The sequence below is a fragment of the Acomys minous genome (genome assembly GCF_964271855.1).
Source record: "Acomys minous genome assembly, chromosome: 8".
Lineage (NCBI taxonomy): Eukaryota > Metazoa > Chordata > Mammalia > Rodentia > Muridae > Acomys > Acomys minous.
In genome coordinates, this window is record NC_140489.1 from 33544453 (window position 1) to 33562379 (window position 17927).

The following is a 17927-nucleotide window of genomic DNA, read 5'->3' on the forward strand; positions in this document are numbered from 1 at the left end:
TTTATAAGGCAGAAGGCAGGGAAGCATATTGCTATAGCAACCCAGCTGTAGGCTATCCCAAAACACAGAGAATTCCAGGCAGGGTCATAATGTTCTGCCACACAGAATATCTTGCCCTCTCTTTATCTGTCTTTAGTCTAACTGCTAAATCAGAACAGAGTTGCTCCATCTTTATCTATCTTTAATCTAACAGTCGACCCACAACAGGTCAGCTAGTTTCTGGTGAAAGGCAAGTTCTGGGAAAAACAGAGACTTAAAGGTGCAGACTTGGACAAGATGGCTGAACATTGGCCATATGGCCTACTGTCCCCAACATGTGAGTGTTTTACCTGCATGTATGAGTATGTACCACGTGTGTATTCAGAAGAGGGCATAAGATCCCCTAAAACCGTATGTATGGTCGTAAACCACAATGTAGGTACTAGAAGTCAGAGCCAAGTTCCTCTGTGAGAGCCACAAGTATTCTTAACCATTGAGTCGTCTCTCCAGAGCCATTTGTGTTTGGTTGGTTGGTTTTTGCTTTTTGTTGTTTGTTTGTATTTGTATTTGGGTATTTTGTTGAAGTGATAGAAAACTAACAAACACAAATGCTCTATAAAACTGAGCACTGTCTCATTTGGTACATAAGAATTTTGTATTCAACCTCATCAGAGACTTGAGAAGGAATAAAGTTAATTACCTGAGTAAATAGGAAGTGAGTTGGGCGTGGTGGTGCACACCTTTAATCCCAACACTTGGGAGGCAGAGGCAGGCCGATTACTGTGAGTTCGAGGCCAACCTGGTCTACAAAGTGAGTCCAGGACAGCCAAGGCTATACAGAGAGACCATGTCTAGAAAAACCAAAGAAAAACAAAAAACAAGCAAACAACAACAAAAAACCAGGAAGTGCAGGTTAGCAGCTTCCAAAGTGGAAAAAAAAAATGGCAGAGACAGTTTGCTGCCTGAAAGTCACCCAAAACTCTATAATGTTGGAGCATAATCTTCAGCCTTCTGGCTCAGCATATTTGACAGACATATTTCAAGACCAAATAGTTTAGTTCACAATTAAGCTTAGTTGCTTAGAAGTTAAGATGTTATTAGGTCATGATAGATGGTTTAAGTTGATAGAGATGAGATATGATAGATATTGATTTACATTCAGAATTTTAGACTCACCAAGATAGGAAAATGTTTTCTTCAAGGTTGCCAAATACAAATATCCAAAACACTATGAACATAACATTAATATAGTTCCTAATTGTTTCGTGGTTCTTCTTGATGTATGTAGTTTATTTTATATATGTGTAATGATGTAAATGTATATGTAAAAAAATTAAAAATACTATTAAAAAAAGAATTTTGTATTCACAACCCAATCCAAAAAATGGGCTATGGAACTAAACGAAGTTCTCAAAAGAAATAAATACAAATATCTAGTAGATCTGTAAAACAGTGTTCAATGTCTTTAAGTCTCAGAGAAAAGAAAAGTAAAACACTTTGAGGTTCCATTTCAGTGCAGTCAGAATAGCTATCATCCAGAAACAAGCGCTGACAAGGATTCGGGGAAAGGGAAACCTTTATTCCACTGGTGCAGCCGCTTGGAAACTATTTCTGCAGAGTCACTTTTTGAAAATCACTTAGCGGAGGTTTCTCCAAAGCTGAAAATAGAGCTGCAACATGATCCAGCTATACCACTCCGGGGCACATGCCTGAGAGACTGTTCATCCTACGGCAGAGACGCACAGGCATGTTCATTGCTGCACTACTCACAATAGCTAGGATGTGGACACAGCCTAGATGCCCATCGACGAATGAGTATGTGATGAAAATTTGCTTCATTTACACAATGAGATTTTACTCAGCTGTAAGGAAATGTGAAAATTTCAGGTAAGTAGACGGACCTAAAAATTGTACACTGAGTGGGTAGACCCAGAGCCAAAAAGGCAAATGCCACACATTCTCTCTCAGACGTGAACCTAAGATTTGAATATTTAGATTTCTGTGTTCAACTTGGAGCACTTGTAGAAGCCGGAAGCTAGAAAATGGCCATCAAAGATAGGAAGAAGGGGCCTTTTCCCCTCCCAAGACAGGGTTTCTCTGTGTAGCCCAGGCTGTCCTGGACTCATATTTTAGACCAGGCTAGCCTCAAGCTCACAGAGATCCAACTACCTCTGTCTCCCTGAGTGCTGGGATGACAGGCATGTGCCACCGTGCCTGGCAAGAAGAAGGGGCCTTAAGGAAGAGAAATAGTAGAATACATGTGACATGAAAGCAGAGGGGACACTACTTGGGGTAGAAAGTATTGTTATAATGAAAGAAAATCCTAGTCATTCTATTTTACCAATATTCAGGAGCCAGAAGCTGGGGTAAAAACCTGTTAGCTCAGAGAGGCAGAGAAAGCACCCAGCTAAACTTGCTACTCAGCTCATATCGCAGAAGGGAAAAGCCAAAAGCCCCTTCTCCTTCTCCACACTGTCTTTTTAAAAAAGAATTTATAATTTATTTAATTTTATGTGCATTGGTGTGAGAGTGTCAGATCCCCTGGAACTGGAGTTGCAGACAGTTGTGAGCTGCCATGTGGGTGCTGGGAATTGAACCTGGGTCCTCTGGGCAAGCAGCCTGTGCTCTTAACCTCTGAGCCATCTCTCCAGCCCCCACACTGTCTTAAATACCCTTCAACTCAACACCCTTCCTTTCTGTTTACTCCCTGTCAGCTGGTTTCTTGTTCCACCTCTTGACCTAGGGTCAACTTTATTTAATCCTGTGTACAGAAAGCTCTTGGATTAAAGGTGTATGCTAGGGCTGAGCCACAACAAACAAGAAATGGGTTTTTACAGTTTACAGTCTCTGGGTTCACAATGTAATGAAATATCCTGCAGCAAGAAAGGTTTAAGTGGGGATGGCGGTTGGGGAGGCTGCAGGACATAAAGAAATCAAGCTAGAACTGACCTAGAATTTTCTTTGATGTTGGCTAGCATTCATAGTGTTGTAAAGTCCTATATGAGTAAGTTGGTGAGAAAAGTCATCATCTTATGTAACTGTGAACCTGGCAAACCACATTAGCAGCCTGTCAGGCAAGACTGGGTCACTGATGCAATAGTGGCGTGATTATTATGAGAATAACTATATGCTTTCTGATTGGGTTTTAGGCTTGCCTCTGCAGGAGGAATACACGCCTGGAACTATTACTTCAGTCAATAGTGCTTGGCTGGGGGGGTCGTGAGCCCTGGGGGAGAAGCTGCCATTGTTGTTTCGCTGTATGGACATGCTGTCAAACTGCCTTCTGAATAATTTTGTTTAGATCTGTAAATCAGTGCTACTCTCAATCTTGGATGGAGAAACTTCTGTTTGTCAAGGGCAACAGGTAATTCAAAGATTCATGACTGGTCAAAGTGCTGAGAATAAATGATGGTTGAATGCTCAGCCCTAAACTAGGCTCCTATATAAATTCCCTTCAAGGCTCAAGGAACATGAGGAAAGAGGGATCAGACAAAAAGTAAGGTCCGTAGCTGGAAGGAGCACTATGAAAGCCTTCTGGGTAGGGCATGGGTGTTGCACCTGTGAGCTCAAAGTGACAAGGAACACAAGATCTGCAGAAGACTGGTCCCGTCAACATTCCATCATGTATTGGGTGCTCATGAATGCCACCCCACGCCTCGCCCTCCCCCACCCCATGCCTTGCCCTCTCCCACCCCCAGTCCCCCACCCTTCCCCACCCCCAGTCTCCACCCTCCCCCACCCCCAGCCCCCCACCCTCCCGCAACTCAGTCAGTGCTACCATTGCTGTGACGAAACACCATGACCAAAGCAAGTTGAGGAAGAAAGGGTTTATCTGGCTTGCACTGTTCATCACTGAAGAAAGTCAGGGAAGGAATTCAGACAGGGCAGGAACCTGGAGTCAGAGGCTGATGCAGAGGCCACAGAGGGGTGCTGCTTACTGGCTTGCTCCTCAGGGCTTGCTCAGCCTGCTTTCTTATAGAAGCCAGGACCACCAGCCCAGGGACGGCTCCATCCACAATGGACTGGGCCCTTCTCCATCAATTACTACTTTTGAAGGGGGCAGGTCATGCAGATATTCTGTGTCTTTTCTTCTTCTTCTTCTTCTTTTTTTAAAGTATATTATGTGTGCGTCCATGTGTGGATTTGTGCATGTGGGTGCAATGCCAGAAGAGGGCATCAGATCTCTTGGAGCTGGAGTTAGAGGCAGCTGTGAGCAACCCCACATGGGTGCTGGAAACTGAACTTGGGTCTGCTACAAAAGCAGTACATGCTTTCAACCACTGAGCCAATCAGTCTCCAATCCTGAAGTCTGAGTCCTAAGTCTGCGTGCATTCACAGTTATTGTTGGAATAATAGGCTTGTTCCTCCCATTTTTGTCAATTTTCTTTTGGTTGTTTTGAATAATATTTGACTCCTCCCTGCCACTATCATCTTTGTGGGGTGAGAATTTACTGCATTGATAGTGTTTGTTTCTTTCCTATTTTTCACATGTATATCAATTCTTCTAGTGGATGTATCCCTTCACATGCTGCTGTGACGTCCATTATCCATCATCTTCTGGATGTAGCATTTCCTTGAGCATCTTTTGCGATGCTGGCCTAGTGGCTGATAGTCCCTTGATTTACTTATATGAAATAGCCTTTAGCTCACTTTCAAGGCTGTAGCAGTATTTGTTGGTAGTTATCTTCATACTTGAAAAACATCATTCTATGCCCTTCTAGCCTTAGGCTTTCCACTATAAAATATGTCAGCCTAATGGCTTCAACTGTGATCTGACACTTCTCCAGTGAAGAACTGAATACTTTTCAGTTGTCCTGGAAAGAAAACGTTTACTAAGTCAGATAAGAGAACAACTTAGTTGAAGGTTCCAACAACCAACAGCAAACCAGAATTAGAGATAGGAAAAGGCATATCAGAGCTTGAAGATGGGCCTTGAAAACAGGACGGTCAGACAAAAGCAAAGGAAAGATCAGAAGGCAACAAGAGAATAGTGAAGGTCTCTGGATAGGGCTAAAAGGTCAAAGGTCAGGCTCCTTGTGGTAGGTTACTTCTGTAATCCTAGATCTTGGGAGGCTGAGTTAGGAGGATGCCTGTAAGTTCAAAAGCCTGTGCTATATGGAGCATTTTAGAACACTCTGATGTGGAGTGAGAGTCTGTTTTAAAAAATAGACAGCATGAGCTGGACAGTGGGGGCACATGCCTTTAATCTCAGTGCTTGGGAGGCAGAGGTAGGCGGATCTCTGTGAGTCTGAAGCCAGCCTGGGCTACAGAGCAAGTTCCAGGACATCTGAGGCTACTCAGAGAAATATTGTTTTGAAAAAACAATAGATAGATAGATAGTAGACAGACAGACAGACAGTGTTGGCTAGAAGGCTCAAGTAAAGCACTTAATGTACAAAGCCTGGTGACCCAAGTTCGATCCCCAAATCCCACAGTGAAAGGAGATGACAAGCTCCCAAACACTGTCTCCTGGCCTTCATACCAGCGTCATGGCATGCATGCCCAAATTATACATACGTGTCATATACATGTATACACGAAAATAAATTATAAGAGTGAAAAATTGAACTGGGCGTGGTAGCTCACGCCTTTAATCCCAGCACTCAGGGAGGCAGAGGCAGGCAGAACGCTGTGAGTTTGAGGCCAGCCTGGTCTACAAATTGAGTCCAGGACAGTCAAGGCTACACACAGAGAAACATGTCTTGGGAAAAAAAAAAAAAAGTAAAAAAATTGAAATGATCAAAGATCAAATCAATGTCTGACTTTGGCTTACCCAAGGAAGAACAAAAAGCTGTGGTCATAGAAAATCAATTCAATAAACAACAAAGGAAAAAAAATCCTCAAAGCTTGGTAAAGACAGAGGTCCCCAGGTAGAGGCGGCATTTAGAACTCCAAATAAACACAACCCATAAAGAATTACACCATGTTATCCTGTTAGCCTCACCTCTCTTTCACAGCCCTTTATCTCTAGTCTTCCTAGAAATGGGCGATCTGACAGCGCACTGATGTAACCCAGACTGAGGGCCTGCAGAGATGTGGGGTTAGCAAACATGTTTTTCCTCCCTGCTGTCATAACAGGTTAAGGACGTCTGCCTAGGACCTCAGACATCCCATCACTGTCCTTTCCGGACTGCTGAGGTTTGGAACACTGGAAGTAAGCACTATTCTGTTACAGACATTGAGATCCCATCCAGAGAGGGTGGCTTAAATGGAAGGTGTGGCTTTCACACAGCCACTGGCTGCCTGGGTGCAAAGACAGCGTCCTACTGATCCTGTCATTGGCTCACTTCCCAGAGCTGTGAACGGACGTTACCCAGTTGAGAGCTTGCCATGAACTTTACCCTAGTTCCAACTCTCCCCGGAATGCTGGGAGAGTGTCTCTATCAGGTGTTCCTCAGGTGACTTTTTTTTATTGATGTAATGTTATGAAATCACAAGGACATCAGCAAGTGCAACCAGTCTGCTCTAAGCACTCAGAAGCCAGGGTGTGAACCTCTGGAGGAAATGGAATGCCGGGTCTCTTCATCTTGGTGAGGAGTAAACTGGACAGCCCACCTCAAACTGGTTAAAGGCCTGATTCCTCGACGGCAGCTGTTCTCACGTCTCCTAGCACAGGGTCCTGGAGACCTCCATGGTCATCAGATAAAAAGCAGCTTCCCAAGACCCATTGCAGCAGCGCCTCAGATAAGACTCTCTCTCTCCTGACTCAGTCTCATCAGTTTGACCTTCTGCCTCCATCCTAATGGCTCCTGCAGTCTAGAGTTCCCAGAGTTGGACTGTGTGAGGCACTGGGTCTCCCACAGGGGCCCTGGGCCGCTTCCCAGGACCCGCCTCCTCAGTGGCTCTGGTAGCCTTCACCTGCCACATCCTCTCCTCCCTGTCACTGTGAGGTGACTTAGAGCGAGGGATAAGCAATGTGTCCTTCTGCTTCCTGTGGGAGTAGAGAGATCTGAATGGGGTGCTTTCTTTCTGTAATGCTCTAAATGCTTTCCTCAGATAGATCTTCCTCTTACATTATCTGGGTTCTAGTACTCCAAGCCCTCTGCCTTCAAGGTTGATCTAGAAAGTTCTTCCTCTCTATCTTTTTCTGTGTGGAAAATATTGAAAATCCTTCTAATCCTGATCTTTCGGAGGGGGCCTCGCCACCACGCCATACCCTTGACTTGGCTTCTCGGCATGTCTTCTCACAGACTTTCAGAATCAGTGATTCCTGGCCAAGAAACGAAAGCAAAATTGTCCTATTCCTTAGTGGATTCTGGTGAAAACTGGTGGTAAAAATCAGGTAAGACTCCAAGAGAAGACACCAGAGAAGAACGGAGCTGGATCTGCGGGATTCACACAATGGCAAGACCGAGGGTTACGCTGAATCACGGTCATCGATCGATCATACCAGATGGAGCTCAACATTTTAACCTGGAGACTTGGTCATGTTTAAATTGGTGGTGGTGTTTGTCCAATAATTAAAGGGTCAAAATCCTTTCTTATAACTGTTTTTGAAATACACAATAGGATTTGGGGATTGTCCTTTTTTTTTTTTTTTTGGTTGTTGTTATTGGTTTTTCAAGACTGGGTTTCTCTGTGTAGCCTTGGCTGTCCTGGACTTGCTTTGTAGACCAGGCTGGCCTTGAACTCACAATGATCCGCCTGCCTCTGCCTCCCTGAGTGCTGGGATTAAAGGCGTGCGCCACTACCGCCCGGCTCTGGCGATTGTCTTAATCGGTGTTCTGTTGCTGATAGTGCTCATGAAGAGACACTGTGACCACAGCAGTTCTTATAAAAGAACGCGTTGAATTGGGGCTTCCTTTTGTTATAGACCAAGAATAGCCACACAAATCACCCAGACACCCATCTCAGTCAGATACTGAGCGCTTGTTCCCGGCTGATCTGGGTCAGGGCCACAGAAAGGACTCGGCAGCCTAACTGTGACATTCTGCCTTTAGGGCAGAAGGCGAGGGTGGGGCAGTAATACATTTTGGCTAACTAAAAGTATTATTATAAGCTAACCTTTAAGCTGATTGGTCCTAAGTGAGGTAGGCGGGGCAGTGGTTAGGGTACAACCAAAATGCAGCCAAGTGTGGACGTATCACAGCATGCGTTATGATACCACTGAGTCAGAGTAAGATGTGATGTTAACTTGGCCCTGGAAGGATTTCTTAGTGTCAGCTATGAATTTGAACTTAAGAGCTAGAGAAATGGCTTAAAGGTTAAGAGCACTGTCTGCTCTTCCAAAGGTCTTGAGTTCAATTCCCAGCAACCACATGGGGCCTCACAACCATCTACAATGAGATCTGGTGCACTCTTCCAACTTGCGGTTGTGTGTGTGTGTGTGTGTGTGTGTGTGTGTGTATATATATATATTTAAAATTTTTTTGAACTTAAAATTTTTTTTAATTTTTTAAACTTAATTTTACCTTATAAACGAACAAAAAAAAATGGATACTAAATACAATTGCTTCAACTATATTACAAAAAAGCAGGCCTTAACACTTTCAGTTCCAGAGACTTATTTTATTATCGTCACGGCAGGGAGCATGGTGGCACATAGGCAGACATGATGCTAGAGAAATAGCTGAGAATTATACACCTGGAAATGCAAGCAGCCGGAAGAAAAGAGACACTGGGCCTGGATTGAGCTTTTAAAACTTCAAAGCCCACCCCCAGTGACATACTTTCCCTAACAAGGCCACACCCACTCCAACAAGGACACACCTCCTAATCCTTTCAAAGTAGTGCCACTCCCTAATGACTAAGCATTGGGATGTGTGATCCTCTGGGGGCCATCCTTATTCAAACCACCTCAAGAGTGTGATGGTAGAGCCTATGCTTTGCTTATGCTGGGTTTGATCTCCAACACCAGGACTGGAGAGATGGCTCAGTGCCTAAATACACTGGCTGCTCTCCCATAGACTCAGGGTTCCATTCCCAGCAACCACACTGACGTTCACAACCATCTGTAAATCAAGTTCCAGAGTATCCAGGCCTTTTCTGTCCTTCACAGGTACCAGGCATGCAGCTGGTCACAAATACACATGCAGGCAAAACATCCTACACATAAAATAACAAAAATATTATCTCCAGCACCAAAAAAAAAAAAGTATCTATGCAATAAACTATTGCCATTCTACTTTGCTACAGAACCCAAGTATAGGCATAAGGTTATTATGTAGTTTAAATTCTGATTTTCTGTCTAAATGTTGTATAAACCCTGCTCCCCAATTATCCTCTTCTTATGTCAATAAAGCAGCTTACAGCCAATCAATTAGCAGGGGAGAGAATAGGGCTGGACTTCCTGCCAGCCAGGGGAGGAGGGGTCAAGGGGAGTAGGCCACCAGGAAAGGTCCAAGGAAGATCAGGAGGAAGGAGCAGGAGCCGTGGAAAGCTACAAAGTGCAAATATGGCTGTGATCTTTGCGGGGAGTAAGACAAAACAGCATAGAGGGTTAAGAACAGACTTAAACTGCTCAGATTGTGTTGTGAAGCCTTGTATTATAAAAGAGTCTCAATCATTTGTGTGATAGCCGGGTTAATAAATAAGTAAGCTAAGGGCTGGAGAGACGGCTCAGTGGTTGGGAGCACTGCCTGCTCTTCCAGAGGACCCTGGTTCAGTTCCCAGCACCCACATGGCAGCTCACAGCTGTCTGTCACTCCAAGGCCTGACACGCCTACACCAACACATGCACATAAATTAAAATTAAATAAAATATTAAAAAAAGAAATAAGCTAAAAGAAACAAACACGGTTTTATAAAAATAATTTCAACACCCAAGAATCTGTACTTCCTGTCTAACAGCACCCCACAACTAGACCCTGACAATGCCCTTCTCCCACTAACTGCCCAACTTCTGGCCAACTAATGTTCTAGTTTTATTTTGTCACTGTGACAAATACTATAACCAAAAACAACTTAGGGGAGAGAGAATTTATCTTGTTGACATTTCGAGGCCATGGTCCAGCACTGAGGGAAATCAGAGCAGGAACTCAAGGCATGACCCGGAAGCAGAAAGCATGGAGGACGCCTGCTTGATGATCATAGTTGGCCTCGACTGCCACCCCTCCAGACCTGCATCTTAATTTCTGAAGGCTCTCATGTCACGCAACTTTAAATTCTGAAAAAAAAATTTTTTTTGTTTGTATATTAGGGAGGGGCAGGTGCATGCTGTGGTGCTCATGTTAAGGTCAAAGGTCAGAGGACAAGCTGCAGGAGTCAGGTCCCTCGTTCTGCCATGTGGGTTCCAGAGGTTGAACTGGTTAAAAGCCAGTCCGTTACCACAAAATCATCTCATGCAACACTTATTAAACATGTTTCTGAGGCTGGAGAGATTAGCAGTTAAGAGAGTGTACTGATCTCAGACGAGCAGAGTTTGGTTCTCATGTTGGGTGACTCATGACTACCTGTAATCCCAGCTCCAGGAGAACTGAAGTCTTTTGACCTCTGTGGGCACCCATACAGACACGCAGGGACACATTGTGTGATTTAAAAAACATTTTTTAAAATTAAATGTTTTTAATGGCTTTCTCTTCCCTGTCTGTCTTGTGTTATAGGGGCTCAGCCATGACCCTGGCAATGGTAAAGAAATCCTTCCTCCTGTGCTCATGACCAATAGGTGGCTGGCCGCTTGCTGTGGCCCAAACATGTGGGCATGAGAGTGTCTGCTCACACACATTCTTTTCCTTGCCTCCCAGACAGGTCTGAGGGTGACACAACATGGGGCTCCTAGAATCTGTTTCCTTCCCCATCTGCTCTGTTGCTTCCTGGACTAGACGCTCATCATCCCCATCTGCCCCATGACATAGAGCTCATCACGTGAAGAGGGTTCTTGTTATTTTGTAAAACTGATGTTCTTGTTGGATATATGTGCAAAAAAACCTTCTTTTCTCTGCTGCCTATGCATGTCTTATGCATCTGAAAAGGAGACCCCAAGTCACCCCAAAGCCACGTTTTGAAGGAAGATAGTCATTACATTGGCCCAAGAATTGAAAGGACACCATAGTTTTGTCGAAAATGATTTAATTTTTATTTTAATAAGAATATTTACTTATAAGGCTCCCTTTTAATTAATGATATAAAAGAAAGAACACTTTTTAGGTAGGCACTATTTTTTAATATATATATATTAAAGAGAGAGAGAGAGAGAGAGAGAGAGAGAGAGAGAGAGAGAGAGAGTGTAGGTTCTCTCCTTCCACCACGTGGGTCCTGGGGAGGAGGGGTCTCAAGTCGTTAGGCTTGGCAGGAAGCACATTTACCCACTGAGCCATCTCACCACCAATGTGAGCACTATTTTTATTAGAAAGTTTTCATCTCTAGGCTATCTTATGGCACTGGGGAATGAACTCAGAGCACCTTGAAAGGAAGACAAAGCATTGCCACTGAGCTATACCCTTAGTCCTTCGTAGGCACCTATTTCATTATACAAAGAAAAAACCAAGTGGAGTGTGGTGGCACACACCTTTAATCCCAACACCTATGAGTTCTAGGCCTGCCTGGCTACACAAAAAATCCCTGTCTCAAAAAACCAAAAACCAAAACAAAAAACTTTAAAAGAATTAGAATATGTCCAAATAAACTAACCTGAACTGACATTCTGATGATACATCTGAGGGTCTCTAAAACCATCATATAGTGGCTTATATTTTAGGAGGCACCCCCTAACTCTTACTACCCAACTGCTTGTGGAAGAAAGTCTGGAGTTGCTGCCACGTGTCCAACTGGGCCATGGCATGAGGCTTAGGCTCCCCTCCAAAGGTGATATTAGCACCCACCAGGAGGTGCAGGCCGGCCTTGCACAGTGGGAAGTAGGGGGGCTCAATATAGTGCCCCGCTTCCGGGTAGCAGATAACCTGGGGCTTCTCCTTCCCATGGGCCTGTAAGCGTTTGGAGATCTCACTGGCATAGAACTCGCTCTTCCAGTTGTGGTCATCCTGACCCACGAGGAACAGGAAGGTCGCGTCAGACCTTTCCACGGGGATGAAGCTCTTCTCTTCTACCAAAGGGCTTTGCAGAGCATCTACCACATCCAAGAGGCCGTCTTTGGTCATTTTGACCCGATCTTTCAGAAGAGACACAGGGAGTATAGTCTCGTCCTTGTAGTATATGGTGTTCCCAACAGCAGCCACAGAGCCATTGATGACCACGGCAGCTGTGATGCCCTCCAGGAAGGAGGCCATAGCAAGGCCAAGTTCGCCCCCTTTGGAAATCCCAAGCAGCCCAATTCCTGGTCCTTTTACCTGAGAAAGAAACAAATGAAAAATGGAGGCTTAGTCCAGGAAAACCATGATAGCCAGAAAGCAAGGAGGAAGTAGGTGTTGATCTGGACTCCACCTCATCTCTGCATTACATCCTGGGACCACCCCTACCACACCCCACCACACCCCACCACACCCCTACCACACCCCCACCACACCCCTACCACACACCTACCACACACCTACTACACAGCTAACACACACTACCACACACCCACCACACCCCTACCCCACACCCACCACACCCCTACCACACCCCTACCACACACCCACCACACCCCTACCACACACCCACCACACCTCTACCACACCCCTACCACACGCCTTTCTTTTCACAACTTCTCTGTCATCATTCTTGGTGACTGCAACAACCACACAGACTTTTAAACCGTTTGGGACCGTTTCCTCTAACACAGGGGAACCAGGCATTCCCATTTGCATAACCCAAACTTCTAGCTCAAAAACAATCTCACTGTGAAGCACTGTATGGTCTGGCCACCATCTCTACTCCGTCCTGCTTAGCCTTCTAGGGATGCTCCTTTCTACCTTGCCGGGGCCTCTGCAGTCTCTTCTTCACTGTAGATGGCCCATGCTCTCCCGTCGGCCCCTCCGCTTGAGAGCCTGTCCTTCATCAGCACCGTGCTCCCTCGCAAGCACGCTGCACTCCTTTCCCTTCCCTTCATCATATGGGCCGAGAAAAGGGCTAGTGAAATCACCTGCTCACTTTCTCCAGGCCTGAGCAGGAGCTAAGAAACACGCACATCTCTGCTGACTGATCTTTCACTTGACAGGAGTGCGTGCCGATGCGGGCCGTCCGTCCTGCCGCACAGCACTGGTGTTTTGCTTTCCACTTCTCCAAAGGACCACCTCACATCCTCTCCTCCCCCCTCAGCCTCTCTGGTCCCCACATGCCGCTCCACCGCCAGCTTCTCACACTGCGCTGAGGAAACAGAAGCTGCAGCAGGAATGCCCCGTTTTCTCAACCCACAATGTACCTGTTCCCACGACAGCGCGAGCTCTCAGATGCCCCCATGTGATCTCAGCAGTCACCCTCTGCTTGTGTTTGGGGTGCTGTCCACTAACCTTCTCCAGGGCTGGCCTCCCATGCTTACTTTCAGCCTCCTCCCCTATAAACTTCTCTCTGCTGGGTGTCCTCAGGTCATCCCTGCTCCGGACTCTTTTACTTCCTCACAGTCCTGTGCCCGCAGCCTTGCTAGTCATGACTTTGTTCTCTTTCCTGCTTCCTTGTTGGTACTGTCCTTCCGTCCATCCCCTCCGTGGTGCCTTCTGCGTGGTTTGGGTTGGCACCATCCACAAGGACTGTGCCTGCCCTGGAACCCAGTGTCCTCTGGGCTATAAGCAAAAGGCCTTTTGGCTGACCTCTCACAGTCTTTTTTTCTTTTCTTGTGGCTTCTATAACAACACCCTGGCAACTCTGAAACATTGTCCCTCACTGAAAAACTAGGAATTCAGTGACGTGGTAATTACCCTATCTATTAAAGGAAGAAACAGATGCCCCAAAGTCATAGAAATGGAGATTGGTGAAATATGGGCTGGTAAGATGGCTCAATGGTGAAGTAGTCACTGTGACCTGAGTTCGATTCTTGGAACACATGTAAAAGTGGGAGGACAGAACTGACTCCCCAAAGTTGTCCTCAGACCTCCACACACTCATGAACACATATGTTCTTGCATGTACACAAACACACACACACATAATCTCAATTTTTTAAAAAAAATTAGCAAAATCTATTCTCAAATTTCTCTCTAGATGTATCCCACCCTGGCTCCACTTCTCTAAGAGTGCCAATGCTTCTGGCCACATTAAATTCCGATTATAAAATTATACAACAAGCAAGGGTTGTTTCCACCCCCCAGCCTGTGCTATGTTTAATCTAGAAAGCCCAGCATGCCCTGGTCTTCTGCTATTGATTGTCAAGTTCTTCTTTCACAGTTCAGCCTGAGTTTCTATCTCTGTTCCCACAGGGAACACAGGGGCACAGGGAACACAGGGGCACAGGAACACAGGGGCACAGGGACACGGGGGAACAGGGACATGGGGCACAGTGGCACAGGCAGGAGAGAGGTATTGAACACATCACTTAAATGAGCACTGGCTGGCAATAGCCCTACCTACCTTTTTTCATTCTTGTGTCAAACCTGGGTTTTTAAACACACTAGTGCTCTTTATGAAACACTACAATATACGAGAACTCAGAATTCCAGAATACTGGCTAGCAGGAAATACAGGTACTCACACAACATTACAGAGAAATGTCTAAGAGGTGAGCATAGAGGGCAGTGGGTACTGAAGCGGGGAGGGCCTGCCACGAAAGGGCTGCCACGAAAGGCCTGCCACGAAAGGCCTGCCACGAAAGGGCTCATTCTGTGAAATCAAGCACGTGATGAGGAGGTCCAATAGGGATCTAACCTCGGAGTGGCCACGCAGGTAGTTCACAGCCTCTTCAAAGTACTCTATACGCATGGTTTCCATGCTCTTGGGGAGGTCGTCGTAGTTATAATAAGCCAAAGCCATCACGGCAAAGCCCTTCCCAGCCAGCAGACTAGCCCGGTACTCCAGCAGGCCACCTCCAACTCCGAAAAGGTCTATGATCCCAGGATAGGGCCCAGGTTCTGGGGAAGAAGCAAAACAAAAACAAACCTAAATATTACCGAAATTTTCACAGTGGCATCGAGGGGTATCTGTTGCTTAATTCAGGATGAGCACATTTTTGACTGATCATAAAGATGCTGAAAGACCTCCTAGCTTCAGGCATCCGGAGTGGCGTGGGCTAGCTCCACAGTTTCCTCTTCAGCCACATGCCCCTCCGTATCTAAGACTCAAAGCTCCACAGCTGTTTACAAAGAGAGTATGTTACTTTTTAAAAAAAAAAAAGATTTATTTATTCATTATGTATACAGTGCTCTGCCTGCATGACAGAAGAGGGCATTAGGTCACATTGTAGATGGTTGTGAGCCACCATGTGGGTGCTGGAAATTGAACTCAGGCCTTATGGAAGAGCAGTCAATGCTCTTAACCCCTGAGCCATCTCTCCAGCCCCCAAGAATATGTTACTTTTAATATAAACATACACTAAGGGACAGGGGTAGACTGCTCTCCACATGTATGGCATGCTAGATTTGATCTCCCCCCAGCTCCTCCCTCCCTCCCTCCCTCCCTCCTCCTCCTCTCTCTCTCTCTGTCTCTCTCTGTCTCTCTCTGTCTCTCTCTGTCTCTCTCTGTCTCTGTCTCTCTCTCTCTCTCTCTCTCTCTCTCTCTCTCTCTCTCTCTCTCTCTCTCTCTCTCACACACACACACACACACACACACACACACACACACAACTCCTTTCTGATCCAAAATTGATAGTGCCAACTGCCACTGAAGCTATGCAGCAGCCAGAACCATCACACGATGTTGGTTGGTCTAACACAAAACCATGCAGTTTGTAGAATGCAGGGTGTGGTTGCTCACAAAAATCAAACCTTTTCTTACCTTAGCATATGACCCAGTCACCCCACACATATTTACCAAAAGAATTTTTTTTTTAATTTTTTTTCCGTTCACACACAAACTTTTAGGTAAGCATTTGCAACGACTTTGCTCATAATCTCAGCAGGCTGCAGATGAACCGGAAGCCCTGCAATGGGCAGATGAGGAAAAACAGAGGCTGGTTGGTTAGAAGACCTCACGAATCTCAAATGCAGTCTCCAAAAGGCTGCATTCTGCATAAATTCATGTCTTAAAATTTTTTTAAAAATACCATTTGTATAAGGAGGCTTGCCTTCCACACGGCCAATTTAAACAAGAACCCAGCAAACACCTGGCAGGCACCTGCTCAGGCATAGACTAGTAGTACTAACACAGCAGAAGGCACTGTGCGTTCCTTCTTAGCATTGCCATGGATTTGAACGCACTACTCTGTAACCATTCGTAAGTGTCATTAAATGTTTTGTTGATTTCGCCTACTTGGCCACTGTTTTGGTTTTGTTTTGAGGCAGACTACCAGATATCCCCGGCGTGACCCAGTATTGCTAAGTAGCCAAAAATGGCCAAGAGCTTCCGGTTCTCCTGCCAGGATTACAGCGCTGTGCACCTCGCCCAGTTTATCCTGTGCTGGGGGTGAGACCCACGGCTACTCCAAGCACTCTACCAGCTGAGCCACCTCCTCAGCCCAACCTGGTGAAGGTTTTCTCAATGTCATGATACTAAGTGGCTTCTCCTGGGAGTTGATTGTTTCACCCATCGCTGCTTTAGAGTCCGGTTGATTCTCCTCCCTGATTTGCTGGGACCTCCACATACAGCTAAAATCCAAGACAAATTTAAAATACTGGAAACTTGGGCTCAGAAGTAACGTGTTTGCCTAGTTTGAGCTCCCACATCACCACAAGGAAAAAAATTTCTAAAAGAAAATTGGGGTGGCGGGGGGGCGGGGCGTTTGGTAACACTGCAGACTTTTTTATGAGTCTCTCTTTTCTTATGATGCCCTTAAACTTAGCAGCTGAATTGAAGGACCAGCTTCAGGAAAAAAGCAACATTGTACGAGGCCCGGTCTAGTCCTAGATCATTGGGAGCTACTTCCCCCACCCCCACCCCCTACTTAAAAATTACAAGGGCACTTTGATCAAAGGGAAAGTGGAGGGCAGCTCACCTGGAGGCAGGAAGAGGGTGGCGCGCACCCGTCCCTCGCGCACGGGCACGCGCCTCACCCCAGGGGCCATGAAGTGACGCTCGTGCACCGCCTTCGCCAGCTGCCGCCCGCCCTCGGGCTCGTGTCCCTCCAGCACCTCCAGCTCCACCACGAAGGGCGTCTGCACGTCGCGCTTGATCAGACGCCAGAAAGGCCTGTCGGGCTCCATGGCCCAGAGCAGCCCCATGGGCTCGAGCCCCGCGAAGCTGCCGCCCAGCGCGGGCGCGCGCGCCAGGTCCAGCTCTCCGTGGGCATCGGCGCGGTAGCGCGCGTGGGCTCTGAAGAGCGCGCCCTTCTCGTCGCGCAGGGCCGCGCGCAGCGTGACGGGCTGCTCGGGGGCCAGGCCGTGCACGGAGATGCTCAGCGGCTCGTCCCAGCAGCTGAGGCCCGCGGGCTCCAGGCTCAGGGTCGCATTTGTCCGCACCCAAGTTGTCTGGCCACCCCGGCTGAGCGGCGGAGGCCGTAACAGCCGCGCCCAGCTCTTCCAGCTCCATTGGCACAACCTGCTTCCCCGCAGGACAGCGAGAGACGAGGCCACCATCTTGGCGTCTTGACTTCAAACCCTCAGTCCCGCGGGTCAGTTAGAGGTCCTCTAGCGGCAGGCTGCCTTCCAGCCGTCTAAGTATCCAAGCTGCGAGGATCAGAGCCTGATAAGCAACAAAAGCAAATGTGGTGATAAACTGTGACTAAGGGCCCCCGGCCCTTCCTAGGACTGTTTTTCAGGTGCTCTTTGCCCCATGAAGAGTGGGCTGGACTAAGGCTCCCTCTTAAAAGACCTCTCACGGGATGTGACATCCAATCGCCAAATTCTTACGGTTACAGGCTCAAGAATGTGAGATTGCAATTAAGTTTCATCACGTTCTCGAGTAATGGGCACGTGTTACTAATCTTAAGACTGTTCGTTCAAAAGTGTGCACCGGGATGTTTTGTGTCCTCTCTGCGCGTGCTTAGCCTACATGTAAGTCCCATGTCCAGCGGACTTAATATCTCTTGGGCTGTATGACCTTTTACCTGG

General features: G+C 46.6%; 1 protein-coding gene across 1 annotated transcript; it reads right to left on the reverse strand.

Moving 5' to 3' along the window:
• Positions 1-10969: 10969 nt before the first annotated feature.
• LOC311603191 (acyl-coenzyme A thioesterase 1-like) lies at positions 10970-17599 on the reverse strand. The gene is made up of 3 exons (XM_084792119.1): positions 16874-17599; positions 14653-14855; positions 10970-12203 (listed from the first exon to the last, which is right to left on the reverse strand). The coding sequence occupies exons 1-3, from the start codon at positions 17451-17453 to the stop codon at positions 11625-11627; spliced, it is 1362 nt and encodes a 453-aa protein (XP_084648245.1). The 5' UTR covers positions 17454-17599; the 3' UTR covers positions 10970-11624.
• Between the last annotated feature and the right edge of the window lie 328 nt (positions 17600-17927).